Below are 17,653 nucleotides of genomic sequence, written 5' to 3' on the forward strand. Positions count from 1 at the left end.
AATTCATGTGGCTTCACTGCATAAGTAAGTTCTCATGGGTCCTCTTGGCTTTGATGCCCGGGAAAGTCCATTGCATTGTGGTGGATCGATCTGACTCCTGGGTGTACTGCAGCCTTCGGAGTGTTCAAAGCTGCTGAGCTGAGCTGGCAGGGAGCTGAGAGGAGGGTCTGGAACCCCCTTGGCTGTGGGAACAGACAGACACAGGATGACGTGAGAGCCTGAGGTGGATGGCACAGTGCTGACACAGCAGGGCAGGTGCCGGCACGGTGCTATTGTTCTAATCTACGATACGATGTTTGAGTTGCTTTCTGTCAAGGCAGAGTCCCTGGAGGTGAGCAGAAGGCGAGGTGCTGGGGCGGGCCATGCCGGTTGAGGCATGTGCAGTGAGCCAAGGCACCGTGTGCCAAATCCAGGCTTCTGTGCCTTACCCAATGCGAGTGCCCCTTGGGGAGGCTCCCCATGCCGATAGGCACTCTTATGTGGCTCTTGTGTGCAAGCCATGACCACCTCATGCAGACAGTGCCAGGTGGGCAGGAGAGCAGGGACAGGGTGAGGGAAGATACAGGGTGTTTCCATAGGAGGGTCAGTGTACTCTCGATTTTGATGCATAATCAGTGACTGGAGAGCAGGTTACCTTTGTGTGAGCAGGGTGGGCAGGATGAATCTCAGCTTGCTGCAGCACAGCTGGGTGCATCCCAGAGCAGTGCTGTAGGCATGGAGAGGGCACTGCAGCCCGTCCCAGGGCTCACATGTTCCTGTTGACTTAGGCAGCAGTGGCTTGCCAAAGCCCTTTGCTTTCTGCCCCTTCTTTATATGCCTTTGGGAGTACCCTGTGCCTGGGCAAGTGACTCCTGAGCATCGAGCATACCTCCCGAGTGTCAGAAGCGCTGTAGGGATGAGTCACTGTCAATGCTGGAGGGACCCCCGAGGGCTGTTCTCATCTCTGCAACTCCTGGTGCCCTAAGCACCCTCCAGCTCTTCCCCAGCCCAGTTTTGCTGTGGCCATCCACTCTCCAAGGCAGCAGCTGCACCGAAGGTCCCCAGCAGCACCCATGCCTGGATCCTTGCTGCAAGGAGGGCAGTATCCTGCTGGGCTTGGGCCTCGTATAGGACATCTGGGCCTGGGAAAGTGTGCCTCTTCCTTTCTCACCCCTGAGCTGGAATCTGCTTCTATTAATAGCAAGTGGCTGTCGATAGCTGTTGTCAGCAACAACGATGGGGATGGGAGCAGTGCCTGCTGAGCCCCTCCTGCATCCCGGGCAGGCTGTCAGGCATTTGGGCCTGCCAAGGAATAGAGATGGTAATCAAGGCTGGACTGTACTGGCTAAATGCTCCTCCTTGTCCTTGCACCCTGGGGAGCTGATAGAAGCAGGTGTGGATGCTGCCCCTTACTGCATGCAACCCTTCACCCCAAGCCTGTCCTGACCTGGCACCCTCCATTCCTGCCCTTCTGGACTGGGATGTGCCAACAGCCTTGTCTGCAGTGACGAGCATGCTGGTAAGGACAGGTCAGGGGAGGAGCCCGTGAATTACCTGTTGTGCCAGTCAGGGCAGGGGCATAATCCTTATGGGCTAAATTTCTCTGCACATCCAAAACCCCACAGATCCAAATTCCCCTGCAAAGGGTTGCCTGGAGCTGGTTGCAGGCAGAAAGTCTGGTGTTAGCCAAGGTGTTTTGGTCAGGGGTATCTGAGAAGAGTTTCGGAGGCACTTCTAAGGCCAGCTCTAGTGACATGCTGGGAGCCTGAGCTGTGCTCGCAGCTCTAGAGGAGAGCGATGGTGCAAGGGCTGCTGTGTGGATCACTGGTATGTGCTCAGGACCTGCCCCAGGAGGGCTTTGCTCCCTCTAGATCTGCAGACTGGGGACACCCCGAGCCGTGGGAGGCTCAGGGCACACCAGGGGACATCCTGCCCTGCCACAGCCACAGGGTGCTCCATGGGGGACATGGGACTTGCAGAGGACCTGGCAACAGGCTCCTCCATCCTCCCTCCTGCTTTTCCTAAAGAAGGGTTTGTTCATGATAGGACCCTTATGTAACTCTGCATGGGGATTTGTGTGGTCGAGTGAGTTGGGGCAGGAGGCTGCTGTGACAGGAGCTGGGTGTTTGGTCTGGCACGTTTTCCTGTGGCAGTCTGCCCCCATTGTAGGGGCACTCACTGTTGAGGAAGACAAGGTTTTGGTGCTCATTTGCTTCCTCTGCTGTGAGTCCCAGGGCTGCTTTCTCTGGTGGGAGGAGAGTGTCTGCACAATGCAATGCTGCTCAAGCTCCTTATGGTGTGGGAGCTGCTCTTCCCCACACCCTCTCCAGTACTTCAGCATTGCAGGAGTGTCACCAGGACAGCCGCTTCCCTGGCTGCACTTCCTTACAGAGCCTGAACAGGGAAGCTGCAGACCTGCCTCATTAAAGTGCTTTATCTTGGGATGTGGGATGTTTTGGCTGCTCTGGAGCTGCAAGAGCACTGGTACAGCTGCTCAGTGACGGAAGCCAGTATCTCTGATTTTTCCATTATGAGGATGATAACAAAGTGTCAAACCCTGGAGTTTTCCCTCTGACCAACAACTTTGAGAGACCTGGCCCTGCTAAGACGAGACAGTGCCCTCTGGATGTATCCCCCTTGCTGGGGCAGGGGGAAAAGCAGGAAAATTAAGTCAGGGAGGAGGATTGAAGGCAGTGGGAGCCCGAGACCTGCTGCCAGGGCTGGGAGTGCTGCCTTGCAGAGGTGTGTTTGCTGCCAACCTTTCCCTTCCATTCATGTGGTTTTTTTCTTTTTTTTTTTTTTTTGTCAAGGTCCTGGCCACAGTCACTGGAGCTATGAAGGTAAATACCCTGCAGTTACTCCTGCTTTTTTCCTACCACCTGGCAGACTCTGGGCCTGAGCCAGCCATGGTTAATGATTACAATGCTCCTGTACGCACTCTGTGTCTCACCCTTCCCACCTGCCTGACCCTGATGCTTCAGCGGTGCCTAAACCTGGGCATGGATGGGCTGAAAAGCTGGGAATTGCTCTGATTTGAGCAGGAAGCAGTGGCTCCACCAAGGGTTTCTCCAGCCCCCTGGGTGTGGGGGGATTCTCCTTGGGGCAAGGCTCCTCCCTGAACAGAAGCTTTCCTGATCATGTGCCAAGTGGGAAAGCAGCTGGGCGCTCCGGGCTGGACTTGCAGCCCATGCTGGGACTTTTACCTGCCCAGGGATTACCTTGTGTCCTCACCTCTGTCCTCTGTCACCCTCCCTCCCCACCCTGCCTTGCCCTGACCCCCCATCATGGCTTGGAGGACTTTTCCACAGCCCCCATGATGGGCATTACTGCAGTGCTAGCACAAATGCATCCCTTCCTGGGGCAGTGGTGGGCCAGGCTCCAGCACCATCACTCTGCTTGGGACCAGGGCCTGGCTTTGACCTGCTAATGCCCAGCTCCATCTTTATGGGGGTCCTGCAAGGGCCTGGGCTGGGCATGATCCTGGGTTTGCACTGACCCAAGGTGTGGTAGAAGCAGCTCCCTGCAGTGCAAGAGGAAGTTTCTGGGCCATCAGCTGTGCTTATCTGAGCTATGGCACTGGGAAGAGGTGACAGGTTAAGCAGCCACCGCAGCCATGTGAGCTGGCCCTTTGCAGGACTATACCAGTGCAGTTAACAGCTGGGAACCTGTCCTGTGGCTGTCAGCTCGCGTGATCCCAGCAGCACTGTGGTACCTTGCTCGAGTAGCAATGCCTGCGAAGCGGTGTGTCAATACCTGCCAGAGGCCAGGCTGTGCAAGGCAGCAAGTGTGTGATGAGCTGCAGAGCAGCAGCTCCTCAGCTTGCCAAGTCCACTTGTAAATGATCTTCTCTCACTCTTTCCAAACACCCCAAAAATAGACTTTCCTGGCACTCACTATGCTCTGAGACCTTTCCGGGTACAGCTGCATGCAGTCACATGGTAGCACAGAGCTGTTCCCAAGCTAACTTGATGGAAACATAACCTTACATGCATGGCTTATTTCCTGGCCAGTGCCTGTCCCCTTCCCCAGCACCCACCAAACCTTGTCTCTGGCAGGCTCCTTGCCCAAGCAGTCTCACTGGCACTCCCTCCCTTCCTCCTTGTACCAGACCGGGAGCACTGGGGTGTGGACTACCTGGACTGTGGGGGCAACGTGCAGTCACCAATCAACATTGACACAGCCAAGACCATCTTCAGCCCACAGCTGCGGCCGATTCAGCTCTCTGGCTACAGCCTGCCTGCCAACGAGAAGCTCAGGCTGAGGAACAACGGGCACACAGGTGGGTGCAAAGGCACAGGCAGAGACTGGAGTGCAAGCAGAGGCTGCTCAGCATCTCCCAGCAGGACTGGGCTTCTCTGATGCCCTTCCCCTGGGCTCTGGGAAGGGGAGTCTCTTGCAGGCTGCAGTCATGTTGCCTTCAAGGCCAAAAGGGAAGTGTCGGTCTGTTGAAACTTCACACGTCCATATGCTGTCCTGGCTGGAGGGGAGAAACCAGGAGATGGAGAATTTGCCACTCACTGCCTTTAGGAGCTGGCTCCAGGAATTTCTTAAAACCCACGTTTCCTTTAAAAATGTGTCCCTGGTATTTCTGATGTGGGTTGGCAGTCACTGTTCCTCCCCTGCATTTCACTTTTAAAGGACTAGTCAGTATCTGATGTGACTTAGCCTTTAAGGTACCTCAGACTTCTAGGACACATCATTGGCCAACTTCTTTAACTCTGTGCTTCAGGTTGCTATCTCCAGATCTTAAGATATTTTTTTATATTTTTTTTTGTTTCCCTTGTCCAGTTTTATAATATTTTTTTTTGAACGGCTGGACACAACTCACATTATTTTAGTATCAGTCTCACCATGCCAGATATGGAGGAAAACCACATCTTCCTGCTCACCACCCCACAGCTGGAGATCCTGGTTGCTACCAGCTTTTTCTGGGAGCAAGCCAAGTGTTTTGTGCATGCTGGTGTCTGCCAGTCCCCACGCTAAGAAAAGGTGGTGGAGAAAGGGACTTAAAAACTCACTGCTGGTGTGATAAAGCACCCCCTTGCCCTGGTAGCTAGCAAAATGGACCTGACCTGTGTATACAGCAAACTCAACAGGTTGGACTCGCTGTGCATGGTCAGATCAGCTGCACTCTGCATGCACAGAGCTTTATATTATGGCCTTCTGCCCTAGCGTGCCTGCAGAGTTAAACTAGTTGAGCTCACTAGTTGCTATTTTAGACACCCTGGCATCTGGTGTTGCTTGGTGTTTAGAAAAGCATTTTCATTGGGGTGGGGAAGTAGTTTCTCACATGCTTATAAGATGCCTTTTTTCATTCTGGCAACTAGCTGTCTGCTTTATGAAAAGCCATAAATAAATAAAAAGTTGCAAGTCCAGTAAGACACATGAACAGTCACTCCTTTTTGTAATACAAAGTGTGTATGCTGTATAAGCTTTTTCGAGGTCCTGAAAATGACTCGGGTAGCTAGTAGAAGGAAGGCAGTGATTTAGATATCTGCTTTTACATTTCTCTCAGGTAGGGAGCAGTCTCCCACTTCCCGTATTTGAGTTTTGTATCTCTGAACCCAATGGCAGGGAACACACGAGAGGACAAATGACTCATCACAGCCCTGTTACGTAGATAGTCCTGAAACTGTGCCCCTAGCTCGGTGATGTGACTAAGGGACACTTCACCTATAAAGAGGGAGGAGGGCAAAGTGTTGACATTAAAAATGAGGAAAAGGTGTTAGAAGTACCTAGAAAAGTGCTGAGAAGCCTTTCCCAGGTCCAAGGATGCTTCTGGTATTTTTGCCATGTGTCCAAGTTATTCAGCTTTTAGATTTGCCACACTGCTGCATAAGTCCAAGATATTTGGCTAAACCACATGAAAGTAAAAGATAAAGCCAAGTATATATTTACCATGCCCAAAGCAGCAAAATTTTAGCTCTTAATGCTTTCAAAAGATTTAATGCTTCCATGCCACCAACTCCAGTGCTGTCAGACACTCACAGGCTGCTTTATGCGAAAGGTCCCAGCTCGACAAGTGCTGCAGTGCTCTCTGTCCAACTGCCCTGCTCTTATAGGTATTGACCACTCTGCCAATATCTTTCCGCATGAATTTTGTCTACGATCTCTTTTTATATTTACTGAATAAATTGTTGGATAACATTTGACTCTGAGCTGGCCCCTGTGAGTCTCTGCAAAGGAGCTCATCGCTTTTCAGCATTTCATGGCAGCTATTTTTGAAGCTTATGTATGTACTGAGATGTCCTGCAACCTGAAGTTGAAAGTTGAACCCTGCTGCATTGGCACAGGTCTGGGTATTGGCTTGCCTGTAGCCTCATGAAAGCTGGAAAGCAAGTTTGTTGTGACCAGTTTCCACAAGCTGAGGGTTACTCTTTCCCTTTGAGATATCTCCTCTGTGTACCTGTGGGATGGACTGAACTTTGTGTTTTACTGACCAACCTCTTCCTTCTGCTTCTGCAGTTCTCCTTGAGCTGCCTGAATCACTGGCCATCACTGGTGGCTATGCCCAGCAGTACCGAGCTGTGCAGCTGCACCTGCACTGGGGCTCCTTGTCGGGACCTGGCTCAGAGCACACTGTCGATGGGCGCCGCTTTGCTGCAGAGGTAAGGAACCCTCGTGGTGGCGGATACATCCTCCCCTCTCCTGATGCTGGGAAGGGAAGGTACTGGAGTGCTGCCATGCTCCTAGCCCAGGGCCCTAGTTGTCACTGGATGAATGCTGTAACCCCTGGCCAGGATCCCTTCTCCCTGGGCAGCTCCACAGCAGTAGAGTTCAGTGTAGGATGCCAAGCTTTGGTGCTGAGCCAGACACGCAGCAGCCTGTGGTGCAGAGGCGAGTGGGAGACCACCCTGCAGGTGGGCTGGGGCTGGGCGAGTGTGAGTGGTGCAGCCTGGCCCCACGCTGCAGCCTGGCCCTGGGCTGATGGAGCAGGAGCTGTGGCAGTCCCCGGGATGGGGGAGCTAGCTCCTTGGGCGGCTCTGAGCAGCCTGCTTTGGGAGCTGCAGGGACTGTTTACTCTGTACACACTGTCCTCCTGCTCTGCCAGCTCCCATCTGGTTTTATCTCTCCTTCTCTAGCTGCTGTCCTCAGACTGAGCCTTGCTCTGTAGTACGACCCCCTGGCATCTAGGTCAGAGTGCGGGTTTGCTTTCCTTGACAAGGGAATTTCCTGCAGGCAGACCTTCACACTTGCTGCTTTGCAGCATCACATTTTCTTGGTCCCACCAGCATATTTCCCTCCTAGGAGGGGTGCTTATCATGGGTGCATGTCTCTCCTGGCCCTTGCTCTGGCAGGCTGGAGCCCTGTAGGGGTGAGCACCTCCTGGAGGTGCCTGTCCTGCATCGGGGTTGCATGGTTCCCTTGCAGATCCATGTGGTCCACTACAACACCAAGTATGACACCTTTAAGGAGGCAATGGTCCACCCAGATGGCCTGGCTGTACTGGGAGCCTTCCTGGAGGTGAGTTCCATGGATCATCCCTGGGTGAACTGAGAGAAGGCAGGACTGGGATGGGCAGAGTCATGCACAGTTTTGGGGACTGACAAAGGTGCAAATGCTCCTGGGGAGAAGGGGAGAGAGGGCAGTTAAGAGAGCAGAGCAACCCTGAGAGGAGGAAGGGGGTCACCAGGATAGGGTGCCTCTCGCAGGGAGTGACACCTTCCTGCTGGCACTGCTGACACCAGCTGGTCTCTGTTCAGCCCCTGTCCTTGTCATTACTGTGGGGTCTCTCTGTTGCAGGTTGGGCCAAGGGAAAACCCATACTATCAGGAAATACTTGAGCATCTGCACAAAATCCAAGAAGAAGGTAAGGCCCTGCCCCACCTAGTACGTGTCTCAGGGGCTGCAGCCCAGGAGAGAAACCTGCTGCATGGCAGAGAGAGGCTGCAGCAGGTGTTTGCTGTGTGTATGTGAGAAGGGGAGCATTGCACAGCTTGTACAGAAACAGCTCTCCAAGGTGTCCTCTGCTCACACGTGCTTTCCTCTGCCTCCAGGGCAAACCCACTGCTCCTTCTCCAGGGCAGCAGTGGCAGCAGTGTGGACCCTGGCACATGCAGTGGCAGGCTGCCCATGATCTCCATGTGGTCCTGCCGGATGCCCTCCAAGGGGTTTCTGTGATCTCACTCCCGTGGTGTTTCTTCTCCCAGGTGAGGAAGTCTTGGTGTCTGGATTCAACATCGCAGGTCTGCTGCCTACCAACCTGAAACTTTACTTTCACTACAACGGCTCTCTGACCACCCCTCCCTGCTACCAGACAGTGAAGTGGACAGTCTTCAACCAGACCATGATGCTCTCTCATGAACAGGTCTGTCAGAGCAGTGAGCTCAGCCTCTCCCTGCAAGTGTGCACCATCCGTGCCAGTCACCTGGGGCTTGCCTGGCTCCCAAAAGCAGCGTGCACCCTGCTCTGCTCACACCATTCTCCTTACAGATGTCAATGCTGGTGATGAGCCTGAGAAACGACGACAACAAACCTCTGCAGAACAATTTCCGGATGGTGCAGGACATGCACGGGCGACGGGTGCTGGCGAGTTTCCAGACCACCCTCTCTTCAGCGAAGCAGCTGCCTACTGGTAAGGAGCACGTGAGTGTGCTCAGGCTGCACCCAGCTGCAGGGGTGCAGAGATGGGGTGAGAAGCAGGAGTCAAGGCTTGGTGTCTCTTACAAAAGTGCAGCATTTGTATGGAGTAGCGCTGCCTAGCAGGTGACTTATTGCAGCACTGGTCTTGGTGTCCTGCTCTCCCTCATTTCTGCGCTTCTCTCACCCTGCCTGGGGAAGATCGGTTTCTAGGAACTATTTTATCCTTGGCTTTGCAGAAATAACAGTAGTGGGACTAGGGGATGTGTATTATCAAGGTCTTAGCATCCCAGCTAGCTGCTTCACCCCCAAATGCAATAGCTAAATTCAGTAAGAGCTGCAGAGGTACAGGCTTGCAGCGAGCACCCCACCACCAAACCTTGTGGGAAGGGCAGTGTAGGGGACCCCTCCTGAAGGCTGTGCTCTGCCAGTGGGGCCATGCAGCCATCTGGCCAGGCACATGGTCCCCTGCCTGAGGCATCCCTGTCTGCCCGTCCTCGGTTTGTCCTCGAAGGCCTTTCTTGCACTGGTGGCTTCCAGCGATGAGTAGAAATTCCTGTTAATACTCAGGTGTGACTATCGCTCTGCATCGCTGAATTCTTGCCTGTTGCTGCTCTCTGAGGTCACAGGGGTTTTTCTGTCCCAACATCCTGTTCCTTTTCTGTTTTGATAGCATTTCCTACACCTTGTGTCAAGGTGACTAATAGAAGCAGCACACAGGCTTGGTCCCAGGCCCTTGGGCAATGCCTCCGTAACCACACACCTGTGGTGCAAGGCACTTCCTTTCACCATCCCACCTGCAGCCAGCTCACTAACAGCTGCAGGCTTTTAATCACCGTGGTCTTCAGCCTGGCTAGCAATTTCCCGTGTGGCACTGCATCAAATGCTTCACTGAAGTTGGGAGAGATAAAATCTACCACATTTTCTTTGTCTAGAATATCACTTATCAAAGAAGGATATCGGGTTAGGCTGGCATGCTCTATCTTTGGTAAACCTGTTAGATACTTTATCATATTTTCCATTTACCTCCAAGCCTTTCTTTTAACACTTTCATGCAGAAGCTGTTCCAAAGCCTCCAGCCGCCAAGGCTGAGGTGAGGGGGTAGTTGCCCAGCTCCCCTTTTTTTTTTTTTTTTTTTAATCCTTTCCTTATTTGCTATTTCTATCCAACAACTCCCACTTTAACAAAGCCACAAAGCCCTTATTCCTGGTGTGCCAGGACACTGTCCCAGTACTCCTGGGTGAGGTTACTGGACCCCACCTTGAATGTATGGGGCTGTTGGTGTTCTCCCCACCTCAGTGTTGATAACTGCTTGCTTTATCCCTGGGACCACTGAGTGCCAAGACTGAGTGCTGTGGGGTCACATCTTGCTTCGCTTGCAGTTGCACCTCCTGCACCCATGCCTGTTGATCTTTCCCCAGCCACCCCCAGTTGAGAACAGCCACTCCTGCCCCTGGCTGCTGGGTGAAGGCGGCGGCTTCCCTGCAGTGGCTACGCAGCTGAATACAGCCCACAGATAGTGCCACTCTGTGCGCAATACCTGAGCCGTGTACAGATGATAATACAGCTCTTTAAAAACCACGCTGTTGCACTGGGTAAATATTAGCCCAGCACAGCTCCTGCCCAGCATGTTGGGCCACCGAGCCATCCCCGTGCAGGATGCCATGTTGGCAACAGCTGCTCACCTTCTGGGTAGCTGCTCACCATCTTGCTGCAGGCAACTGTCCCCACGGTTGCTGCCTGCTGGGCTCACCCCATGCCCCTCTCCGGGGTCTTCTGCAAGGTTTGGTGCATTCATGGCAGCACTCCGCACCCTCCCTGCCTGCTTCCTGGGCAGTGGCAACAGCAGTGGGGGTGTTTCTGACTGGGCTCAGCAAGGCTTCTGTGTGGGCTGTGATTCAGGGACACTGCCCCCCCCCCCTTCCCTCAATGCTTCTCGCAGGCTGTCAGGGCTAGGCTTCTTGCAGCAAGATGTTGTGAGCTGCTGGGGACCTGGCAGGCAGCTCTCCCCTGCCTGCTTACAAGCAATGGGCAGTCTTGCAGGCAGCCCTGCTTTGGTGGTGAGGCCTGAAGCCCTGCAGGCTTGACACTTCCCTCCCCAAACACCTAAGGCAACTTGTTGACCATGCTGTCTCTCTTTTAGGTAATGATGACTCAGCAGCAACAGGTAGGTGAGGGGCTGGCCTGAAGGAGGACAAGTGGCTGGGGGTTGTACCTGCCAGGGAAAGGGGGGTCCTGGCAACTGTGTGATGAGCTGGAGGGCAGGCAGCCACAGTGGCTTTGCGGGGCTGCCCTAGCATCTGTGCAGTTGGTTCTCATCCTCTCATCTTTGTCTCCTTTGCAGAGGGACACTCCAGCTCTTCATTTCATGCAGGTAAGCATGCTCAGCCACGGCTGCTGCCTTCCTGTCCCTTCTGCTTTTGGGCTACAGGCCTGCCTCAGCTTCGCCCCATATCCTTCAGCCAGGAGCCTCAGGACCATCTCCAGGTTAACATGCCTGTGCTTGGCTTGCAGGGGACGTGCTGGCTGTCCTCTTTGGGATACTCTTTGCCATCACAGCACTGGCCTTCCTACTATACATCTACAAGCACCGCAGCCAGAACACACGGTGAGTGATGGGGAGCTGCAGGAGGAGGGGGCTCGGTGGGGTAGCACCAGTCTGGGGCATGAGAAGTGGGGGTTAAGAGCGGTTTCTTGGGCACCAACGTGGATTAGCCTGCTCTTAACACTCCTTCCCTTCCTCCCCCACCAGGCTGGACTCACCAACCAAATCCAAGGTCATCTACACAGCAGCCACCACAGAGAACACTGCGTGAGCTGTGCACCTCTGCTGTGGTCCCAGCCCCCCTGATTCAGTCTGCCACCCCACATCCCCTCACTGACCCCCCTGGGCCAAGGGAAGGCCAGTGCTTCAGCATCCCCTGGCTGCCCACACAGACTGTTTGCCTGGGGCAGCATCTGGCCCCAGTAGATATTTTTGTTATAAAAAAAGGTAAAAACGTGGAAAAAAAAAAGTAAAAGCCTCCCATGGTGCCAGTCCTCTCTGCTGTTCTTGTGTGAAGCTGTGGGGCAGGAAAGAGCACTGGTGGAGCTGGACCCACAGCAGAAAGGGGCTCACAGGGACCCCTTCCTGAGCAGCAGAGGCAGCCTTGGCCTCCATGCCCCGGGCAGAGCTCCAGAGCAAGCAGCGCAGGGCTCCTTGCACAGCCCAGCCCTGCCCTCCATCGCTCTGGGACTTCTTCCTCCTCCTGTTTGTGCAAAGCGTTGGAAAAACATAGCTGCATCTTCGTAGGGCTGGAGAAAGGCAGAGATGAAGGTGGCAGAGCCACTGCTTCCACACAGGCCAGCCCCTACCCTGCTCCCCTCTGGCTCTGCCGTAGCTGGGGTGGTCCCAGATCCATGGCTGCCTCCCACTGTTCCTGGTGGCCCCATGGAACTCTGGCTACACCAAAACCAAGAGAAACAGGCCAAGTCCAGGAGAGGGGAGGAACCTGCAGGTGTCTAGCTCTCACCAGCCTCCACCCCAAAGCTTGTGTAACTGGAGCCCAGCCCATGTTAGGATGGACAGAGCAGGAGCAAGACCCCCAGGCACTGGGGAGTCTGCAACTGCCAGACCCTCCCCCCACCAGTCATACCAGCACAAGCCCCTGCCACCACTGCTGCAGAGTGCTTGCACCCTTCCCACAAGGGAGGCACCACTGGCCACACACAGCCCCGCTTGTCTGTGGTACTTCTTTTTATTGGTATAAAAGTCCACTGTGGATAAAACTGCCTTCGAAGCCTGATGGCAGCTTCTCCTGCCCAGCCCTGTGGCACAGCATCAGGGCTGGTGCCCGCCTGAAAATCCCCAAGTGCAGGAGAGGGCAATTATCCCCTGGAATGGCCCCTTGAACCCCCTCCCCAAGCTGTGCCAGCACCAGTTGCGGGGTTGCATCTCCTCCTAAGTCTTCCACCACCCTCCACATCTGCTGAGCCCTTTGGGTACTGTCTTTTCCCCATCCTCCTCCCATCCTAGGTGCTGTCAGGCCCTTTGGGTCCCCAAGCACCATCCTCCCTGCACCAGGATGCCAACTCCCTGCAGTTACTGCAGTCCAGAGCTGCAGCCTCCCAGGGCAGCAAGGCTGGGCAAAGAGGTGGAGAAATTAGCACTACAGGGTCAGCCCCAATCCAGAGCACGGCAGCACTTTGCAAAGCCGCTTCCTCCACCCTGCGGTGAGGAGGCGATGCGGGGGCCCCCCGCCTGGCACAGGGGACAGCACATCTGCGGCGGGGGGGAGAAGCGATGGATTTCTTTGGGCTCAGGCCTCCGGCAGTGCAAGGTAGCATTCTTCCCAGGCAGGCTAACTGGGGCTCCCCTCGCAGCAGGGCCAGCAAAGCTGGGTTCCCCCAAAACAGTTGTTCTTTGGGGGCTCCCAAAGCGGTGTCAGAGCAAGCCACACCAGTTGGCTGGCTGCCTCAGATGGACCCAGTGCCTGCCCCACAGGGACTGGCCAGGATCCCCCAGTTCAGGAGAAAAGATATTGCAGAGAAGGTGATGGCCACTCTTGCCACCAGGATGGAGGGAGGGGCAGGGGTGGCTGGGGACAGGAACGTCCCGCAGGACCTCAGGATCCCGGCTGGGGGCTGGGTCCACTCCGCAGACCTGCAGGAACCAAGAGGAGAGGGGGTCAGTTTTCAACAGACTCCTTATCCATCCACTTCCCCCAGGAGAGGCAACAGCCCAACTACAGACCCAAAACCCAGCTTCTCCAGTCTCCAAGGGGATGACACCCTCGTTCCAGCCCCAGGGCCATTCTCTCCGGTACCCAGACGGACCCACAGGGTCCCCCATCTCCTTTATGGAGCAGAACTTACAGAGCAGGAAGCGCCACAGGTTCTGGGCAGATCCCCCTGAGAGCAGGTAAGCCCAGGCAGCAGCAGTGGCCATCAGCAGGTAGGAGGGCACCAGGCTGCCCACATACAGGGGGTTGCAAAACGTCTGGGGACAGAGGTGGGAGAGGAGAGGGGTGAGCAGGCAGGAGAGGACAGAGAGAGAATCGCTGCCTTGACGAGCGGAGCAGGACAGGGGACACCAGCTCCAGGATTCAGTTTATGAAGGGACAGCTGCAAATCCCCCAAACCCAACTGCTCTGCTAGTGCCAAAGGCTGTTTCCCTCCCCTGGCACAGGGACCAGCACAAACCGCAGATATACCCCAATGTAGGTCCTGGCGCAGAGCTCTGTCCCAGCTACTCACCGACCCCGAAACAGCAAGGTGCATGACAACAACTGCTGTGATCTCCCACCAGCGCCGATGCTCACAGCCATGGAAGAAGAGGATTCCCCAGAAGGTGTGAAGGAAAATCAGCACCATGGTCATAAAAGCTGCAGGGAGTGGCAGAGGAGTGTCACCAGGAAACCACCTGCCCTGACCTGGCCTGCAGGCTTAGGGAGGGATGGAGAGGAGCTGGGAAGGGGTAGTCAGGCACTGCTGGGCTGGACTGGGGAGTGCTGAGGCAGACCATGAGTGTGGGATGGGTAGGGGAGAGGAGCCAGGAGGGTCACAGGAGACAGAAGGAAGAGTTTGGCACAGAAAGATGTGACAGGGGACTTTAAAGGGCTCCAATAGGTAGAGGGTGCAGAATGGAGGGGAAACTCCAGTCCCCCCAGGTCTGCTACCTCTGTGGTGGGGCAGAGATGTGGGCAAAGGGTGCCAGTCACCCACCTGAGGTCAGGAAGTAGAGCTGCGAGTCCCCATGTATTCCCACAGTGCCAGGCCCTAACGTGTCTGCCAGGAGATTGATCATGGAGAAGGCGCCACTCATAAGCCCGAATCCCACACCAGCCACTGCCAGGAGAGGGACACTGTCAGACCCTGAGCCTCCCAGGGCCACCCCAGGCACCTCCCAGCCAGCTTCGGTGTGAGAAACCTCCTTTTCCCCCAGCACCGTGCCCAGCCCTGCCTGGGCTCACCCCTGGACCCGCGGTCGGGGTGCTCTGCCCTGTGCAGCACTCACCATATGCCATTTGCTGGATGGAAATGGGGGAGCAGCCATCCTCGCTGAGGGCCACCAGCCCCTCGATGGCCTTCCTGTGGGATGAGAGCATGCTGGAGCCCAGCACAGCCCAGCCACCTCCCAGTGCATGGTGCAGCACCAGGATGGAGCAGACAGGACCAGGGTCTCACTCTGCATCCTCCCACCCTCCCGGTAACCACACACCATGGAGAGCATCCACATGACCACCCTGAACCATCAGACAAACCACGCATGTGAAAATCACACGAAACCACATAGCAAGATTTACCACAGAGGAATGTGAATGCCAGCCGGTCCTGCAGAACAGGGCTCGGGGGAGCGGGACAGCGGGTGCAAAGCAAGCAGCACCCCCGCAGGGAAAGCAGCCCCAGTGCAGGCGTGGGAGGTGTATGCTGGGAGGGTGTACCTGATCCCGCCATTTATACTCTTTAGAAGACTGGAAATAAAAAATGGAGGGGGTGCAGAAAAGAGCTCAAAAAGCTAAGAAAATTCTTTGGGGACAGAAACTGGGAGAGGTGGGATTCATAATTTTTATCAGCTAGAGATGTGGTGGGTGAGGAGGACGCCTGCCGGCCTCTCAGCCCGGGGAGGACAACAGCACTTGCAACCGGAGATCTGCAAGGCAACTGAAATGCAGTGGTTTGTGTCAGAGGCTGCTCCATGGAGCTCTGCTACCCTCTGCCTGCCTGCCTCCAGCAGCGCTCTGCTGCAGGGCACGGTGCCAGCCAGCGTACGGGGCCTTCCCTAAACCCCTTGCCAGCACCCAGCTGGCCAGGAAGACTCAGGGATATGAGGAATGCCAAACCCAGCATCACCTCCCCTTGTCTGCCTGCCCAGCCCCAGCGCAGCGTCCATCTGCCCGAACACAAGACGGGGTACAACATGTGCTTGCTCTGGGCTGGTGGCGCCAGGGAGGCTGGGAGCTGCTGAGGCTGCACTGAGACTTTGCCCTGAGCTGGCCAGGGCACGGAGCACAGGGCTGGTGGCGATCTGTCACCCCACAGAGCCCCAAAACCACCTTCAGGCTGTCCCTGCTCACACAAAACCATCCCTAAGAAAGGAATGAGACTTGCCAGGAGGCGAGGGCAGATCCCTAAGCCTTCTCTGTCCCCCACGCAGTAAAGCAAGCATTTCCTGGTGCCTGGCATCCCTGTGGCGTCCCCCTGGGCTGCAGGAGCACTTCTGGTTCTAGTCACCAGGGCAGAGAGGATGTGACAGGTCCTGCAGCAGCCCAAACCCACAGTCTACCTGTCCCAAATTCAGGGAGATGCTACCAGCCACCTCAGCCCTGGGTCCTCCAGACCTTAGGGCTGCTCTGCTCCACCACCTGAGACCCACCCGAGGTCAACGTACTGACACAGGTACCACCCGCATGCTCCCAGCAAGGACCGAGGCAGCTTGGTGCCACACTTGGCATCCCCCCCCAAGGCAAGAAGCTCCCAGCTGAAATCTGGCACCCACCACGGCCAGGGGAAGGGGCAGTGCTGGAGCAGGGTGGGAGATGTCCTTTACCTGAGGAGCTTGTAGTAGAGGAAGCGGAAGGCCTCCTGCAGCAACACAGAGAACATCACCCCAAATATCAAGAGCCCCTTCTGCAAAGGCTCATCCCGGGGATCGCTGGCTTTAACCGCGATAAACCAGATGAGGGAGGAGAGCAGCAGCGACACCAGCCAGAAGAAAGCCCTGCAAGAGAGAGAGCACCTGCTGGCACCAGTGCTGTGCTGGGACCAGTGCCGTGCCAGTGCCAGTGCCAAGCCCAGGCCCATCAGCACTACACCTGCACTCCTCTGTGTTGGTACCAGCACTGGCAGCTGTGCCCCGCTCTCCTACTGGTACCAGTCTAGACAGGTGGTGCCCACACCAGTACTGCTGCTGTGCCTGCACTCCTCCTCTGCTGGTAACCAGGACTGGCACCAGTGCCCACATTGTGCCTACACCAGTACCAGGTTCATATCCACACCTGACTGGTCCCACAGTAGTACTGGTACCAGTGCCCCTGCTGCACACATGCACCAGTAACACCACCAGCCCTGAACCGAGTACTGGTGCCTCCAATGCACCCACAATGGCATTAGTACTGGTCACCTGGTTCTGCCTCCGCCAGTACAAGTAATGTCACTGTCACACCCATACTGTCTTGTCCATACTGGTACCAGCCCCCTGTCCTATCCATACTTGTACCAGCCTCCCTGTCTTGTCCATACTGGTTCCAGCCTCCCTGTCTTGTCCATACTGGTACCAGCCTCCCTGTCTTGTCCATACTGGTACCAGCCTCCCTGTCTTGTCCATACTGGTACCAGCCTCCCTGTCCTGTCCATACTGGTACCAGCCTCCCTGTCCTGTCCACACTGGTACCAGCCCCCCTGTCCTGTCCACACTGGTACCAGCACTAGTAGCAGTACCCCCATCCAGGCACTGGTACCAGCGTCCCATCACACCCATACTGGTAGCAGTACAGGCACTGATACCAACGTCCTGTCATGCCCACACTGATATCAACAGCATCACTGGTACCAGCACCCCCATCGCACCCATACTGGTACCAGTGCCTGCACTCGTACCAGCGCCCCCATCAGACCCATACTGGTACCAGCACCCCCGCCGTACCCACACCGCTACCAGTACCGGCACTGGTACCAGCGCCCCCGTCAGACTCCTAGTGGTACTAATACCCCCGTCGCGCCCATACTGGCACCCCTGTCACACCCATGCCGGTACCAGTACAGGCACTGGCACCAGCACCCCTGTAACGCCCGTACGGGTACCAGTACCGGCACTGCCACCAGCACCCCGTCAGACCCACAGTGGTACCAGTACACCCGTCGCGCCCGTACTGGTACCAGTACCGGAGCCCCCATCACGACCGCACCAGTGCCCCTCCCGGTGCCGGTGCGGGACTGACCCAGCGATGAGGATGATGATGCGGAGGGGGTCGCGGGCGATGGTGAAGACGAAGAGTCCGAGCGCGGGCCCGAAGGCGATGAAGGTGCACCCGAAGAACACGGCGAGCGTCATGGCGGCGGGACCGGGGACGGGACCCGGAGGCTCGGACCGGCCCCGCGGCCCCTCTCCCCTCCC

At 56.0% G+C, this 17,653-nt stretch overlaps 2 protein-coding genes across 2 annotated transcripts; one reads left to right on the forward strand and one right to left on the reverse strand.

Annotated features, from left to right (window-relative positions):
- The first annotated feature begins 292 nt into the window (after positions 1–292).
- On the forward strand, positions 293–11,562 carry CA9 (carbonic anhydrase 9). The gene is made up of 12 exons (XM_026865827.1): positions 293–347; positions 2,790–2,819; positions 4,088–4,258; positions 6,445–6,587; positions 7,351–7,443; positions 7,723–7,789; positions 8,130–8,287; positions 8,413–8,554; positions 10,703–10,726; positions 10,904–10,933; positions 11,074–11,167; positions 11,312–11,562. Exons 1-12 carry the CDS (start codon positions 293–295, stop codon positions 11,373–11,375), a joined length of 1,071 nt encoding a protein of 356 aa, XP_026721628.1. The 3' UTR covers positions 11,376–11,562.
- A 1,000-nt stretch (positions 11,563–12,562) lies between these two features.
- APH1A (aph-1 homolog A, gamma-secretase subunit) lies at positions 12,563–17,647 on the reverse strand. Its single transcript, XM_026865529.1, has 7 exons — positions 17,478–17,647; positions 16,088–16,258; positions 14,555–14,628; positions 14,263–14,385; positions 13,795–13,922; positions 13,414–13,537; positions 12,563–13,201 (listed from the first exon to the last, which is right to left on the reverse strand). The coding sequence occupies exons 1-7, from the start codon at positions 17,588–17,590 to the stop codon at positions 13,164–13,166; spliced, it is 771 nt and encodes a 256-aa protein (XP_026721330.1). The 5' UTR covers positions 17,591–17,647; the 3' UTR covers positions 12,563–13,163.
- Positions 17,648–17,653: the final 6 nt, after the last annotated feature.

Source organism: Athene cunicularia (assembly GCF_003259725.1).
Source record: "Athene cunicularia isolate RWA chromosome Z unlocalized genomic scaffold, athCun1 chrZ_part1, whole genome shotgun sequence".
NCBI classification, from domain to species: domain Eukaryota; kingdom Metazoa; phylum Chordata; class Aves; order Strigiformes; family Strigidae; genus Athene; species Athene cunicularia.

What these genes read in the sequence shown, in the direction of transcription:
- APH1A (XM_026865529.1), bottom strand. Translation starts at nt 17,590, where the DNA reads ATGACGCTCGCCGTGTTCTTCGGGTGCACCTTCATCGCCTTCGGGCCC. An exon ending in CTCTACTACAAGCTCCTCAG is followed by an intron (nt 14,629 to 16,087) that starts GTAAAGGACATC and finishes CTCATCCCACAG; the next exon opens with GAAGGCCATCGAGGGGCTGG. An exon ending in CCTGTGGCGCTTCCTGCTCT is followed by an intron (nt 13,202 to 13,413) that starts GTAAGTTCTGCT and finishes TGGTTCCTGCAG; the next exon opens with GTCTGCGGAGTGGACCCAGC.
- CA9 (XM_026865827.1), top strand. Translation starts at nt 293, where the DNA reads ATGTTTGAGTTGCTTTCTGTCAAGGCAGAGTCCCTGGAGGTGAGCAGA. An exon ending in GAGGAACAACGGGCACACAG is followed by an intron (nt 4,259 to 6,444) that starts GTGGGTGCAAAG and finishes CTGCTTCTGCAG; the next exon opens with TTCTCCTTGAGCTGCCTGAA. An exon ending in GGCGCCGCTTTGCTGCAGAG is followed by an intron (nt 6,588 to 7,350) that starts GTAAGGAACCCT and finishes GTTCCCTTGCAG; the next exon opens with ATCCATGTGGTCCACTACAA.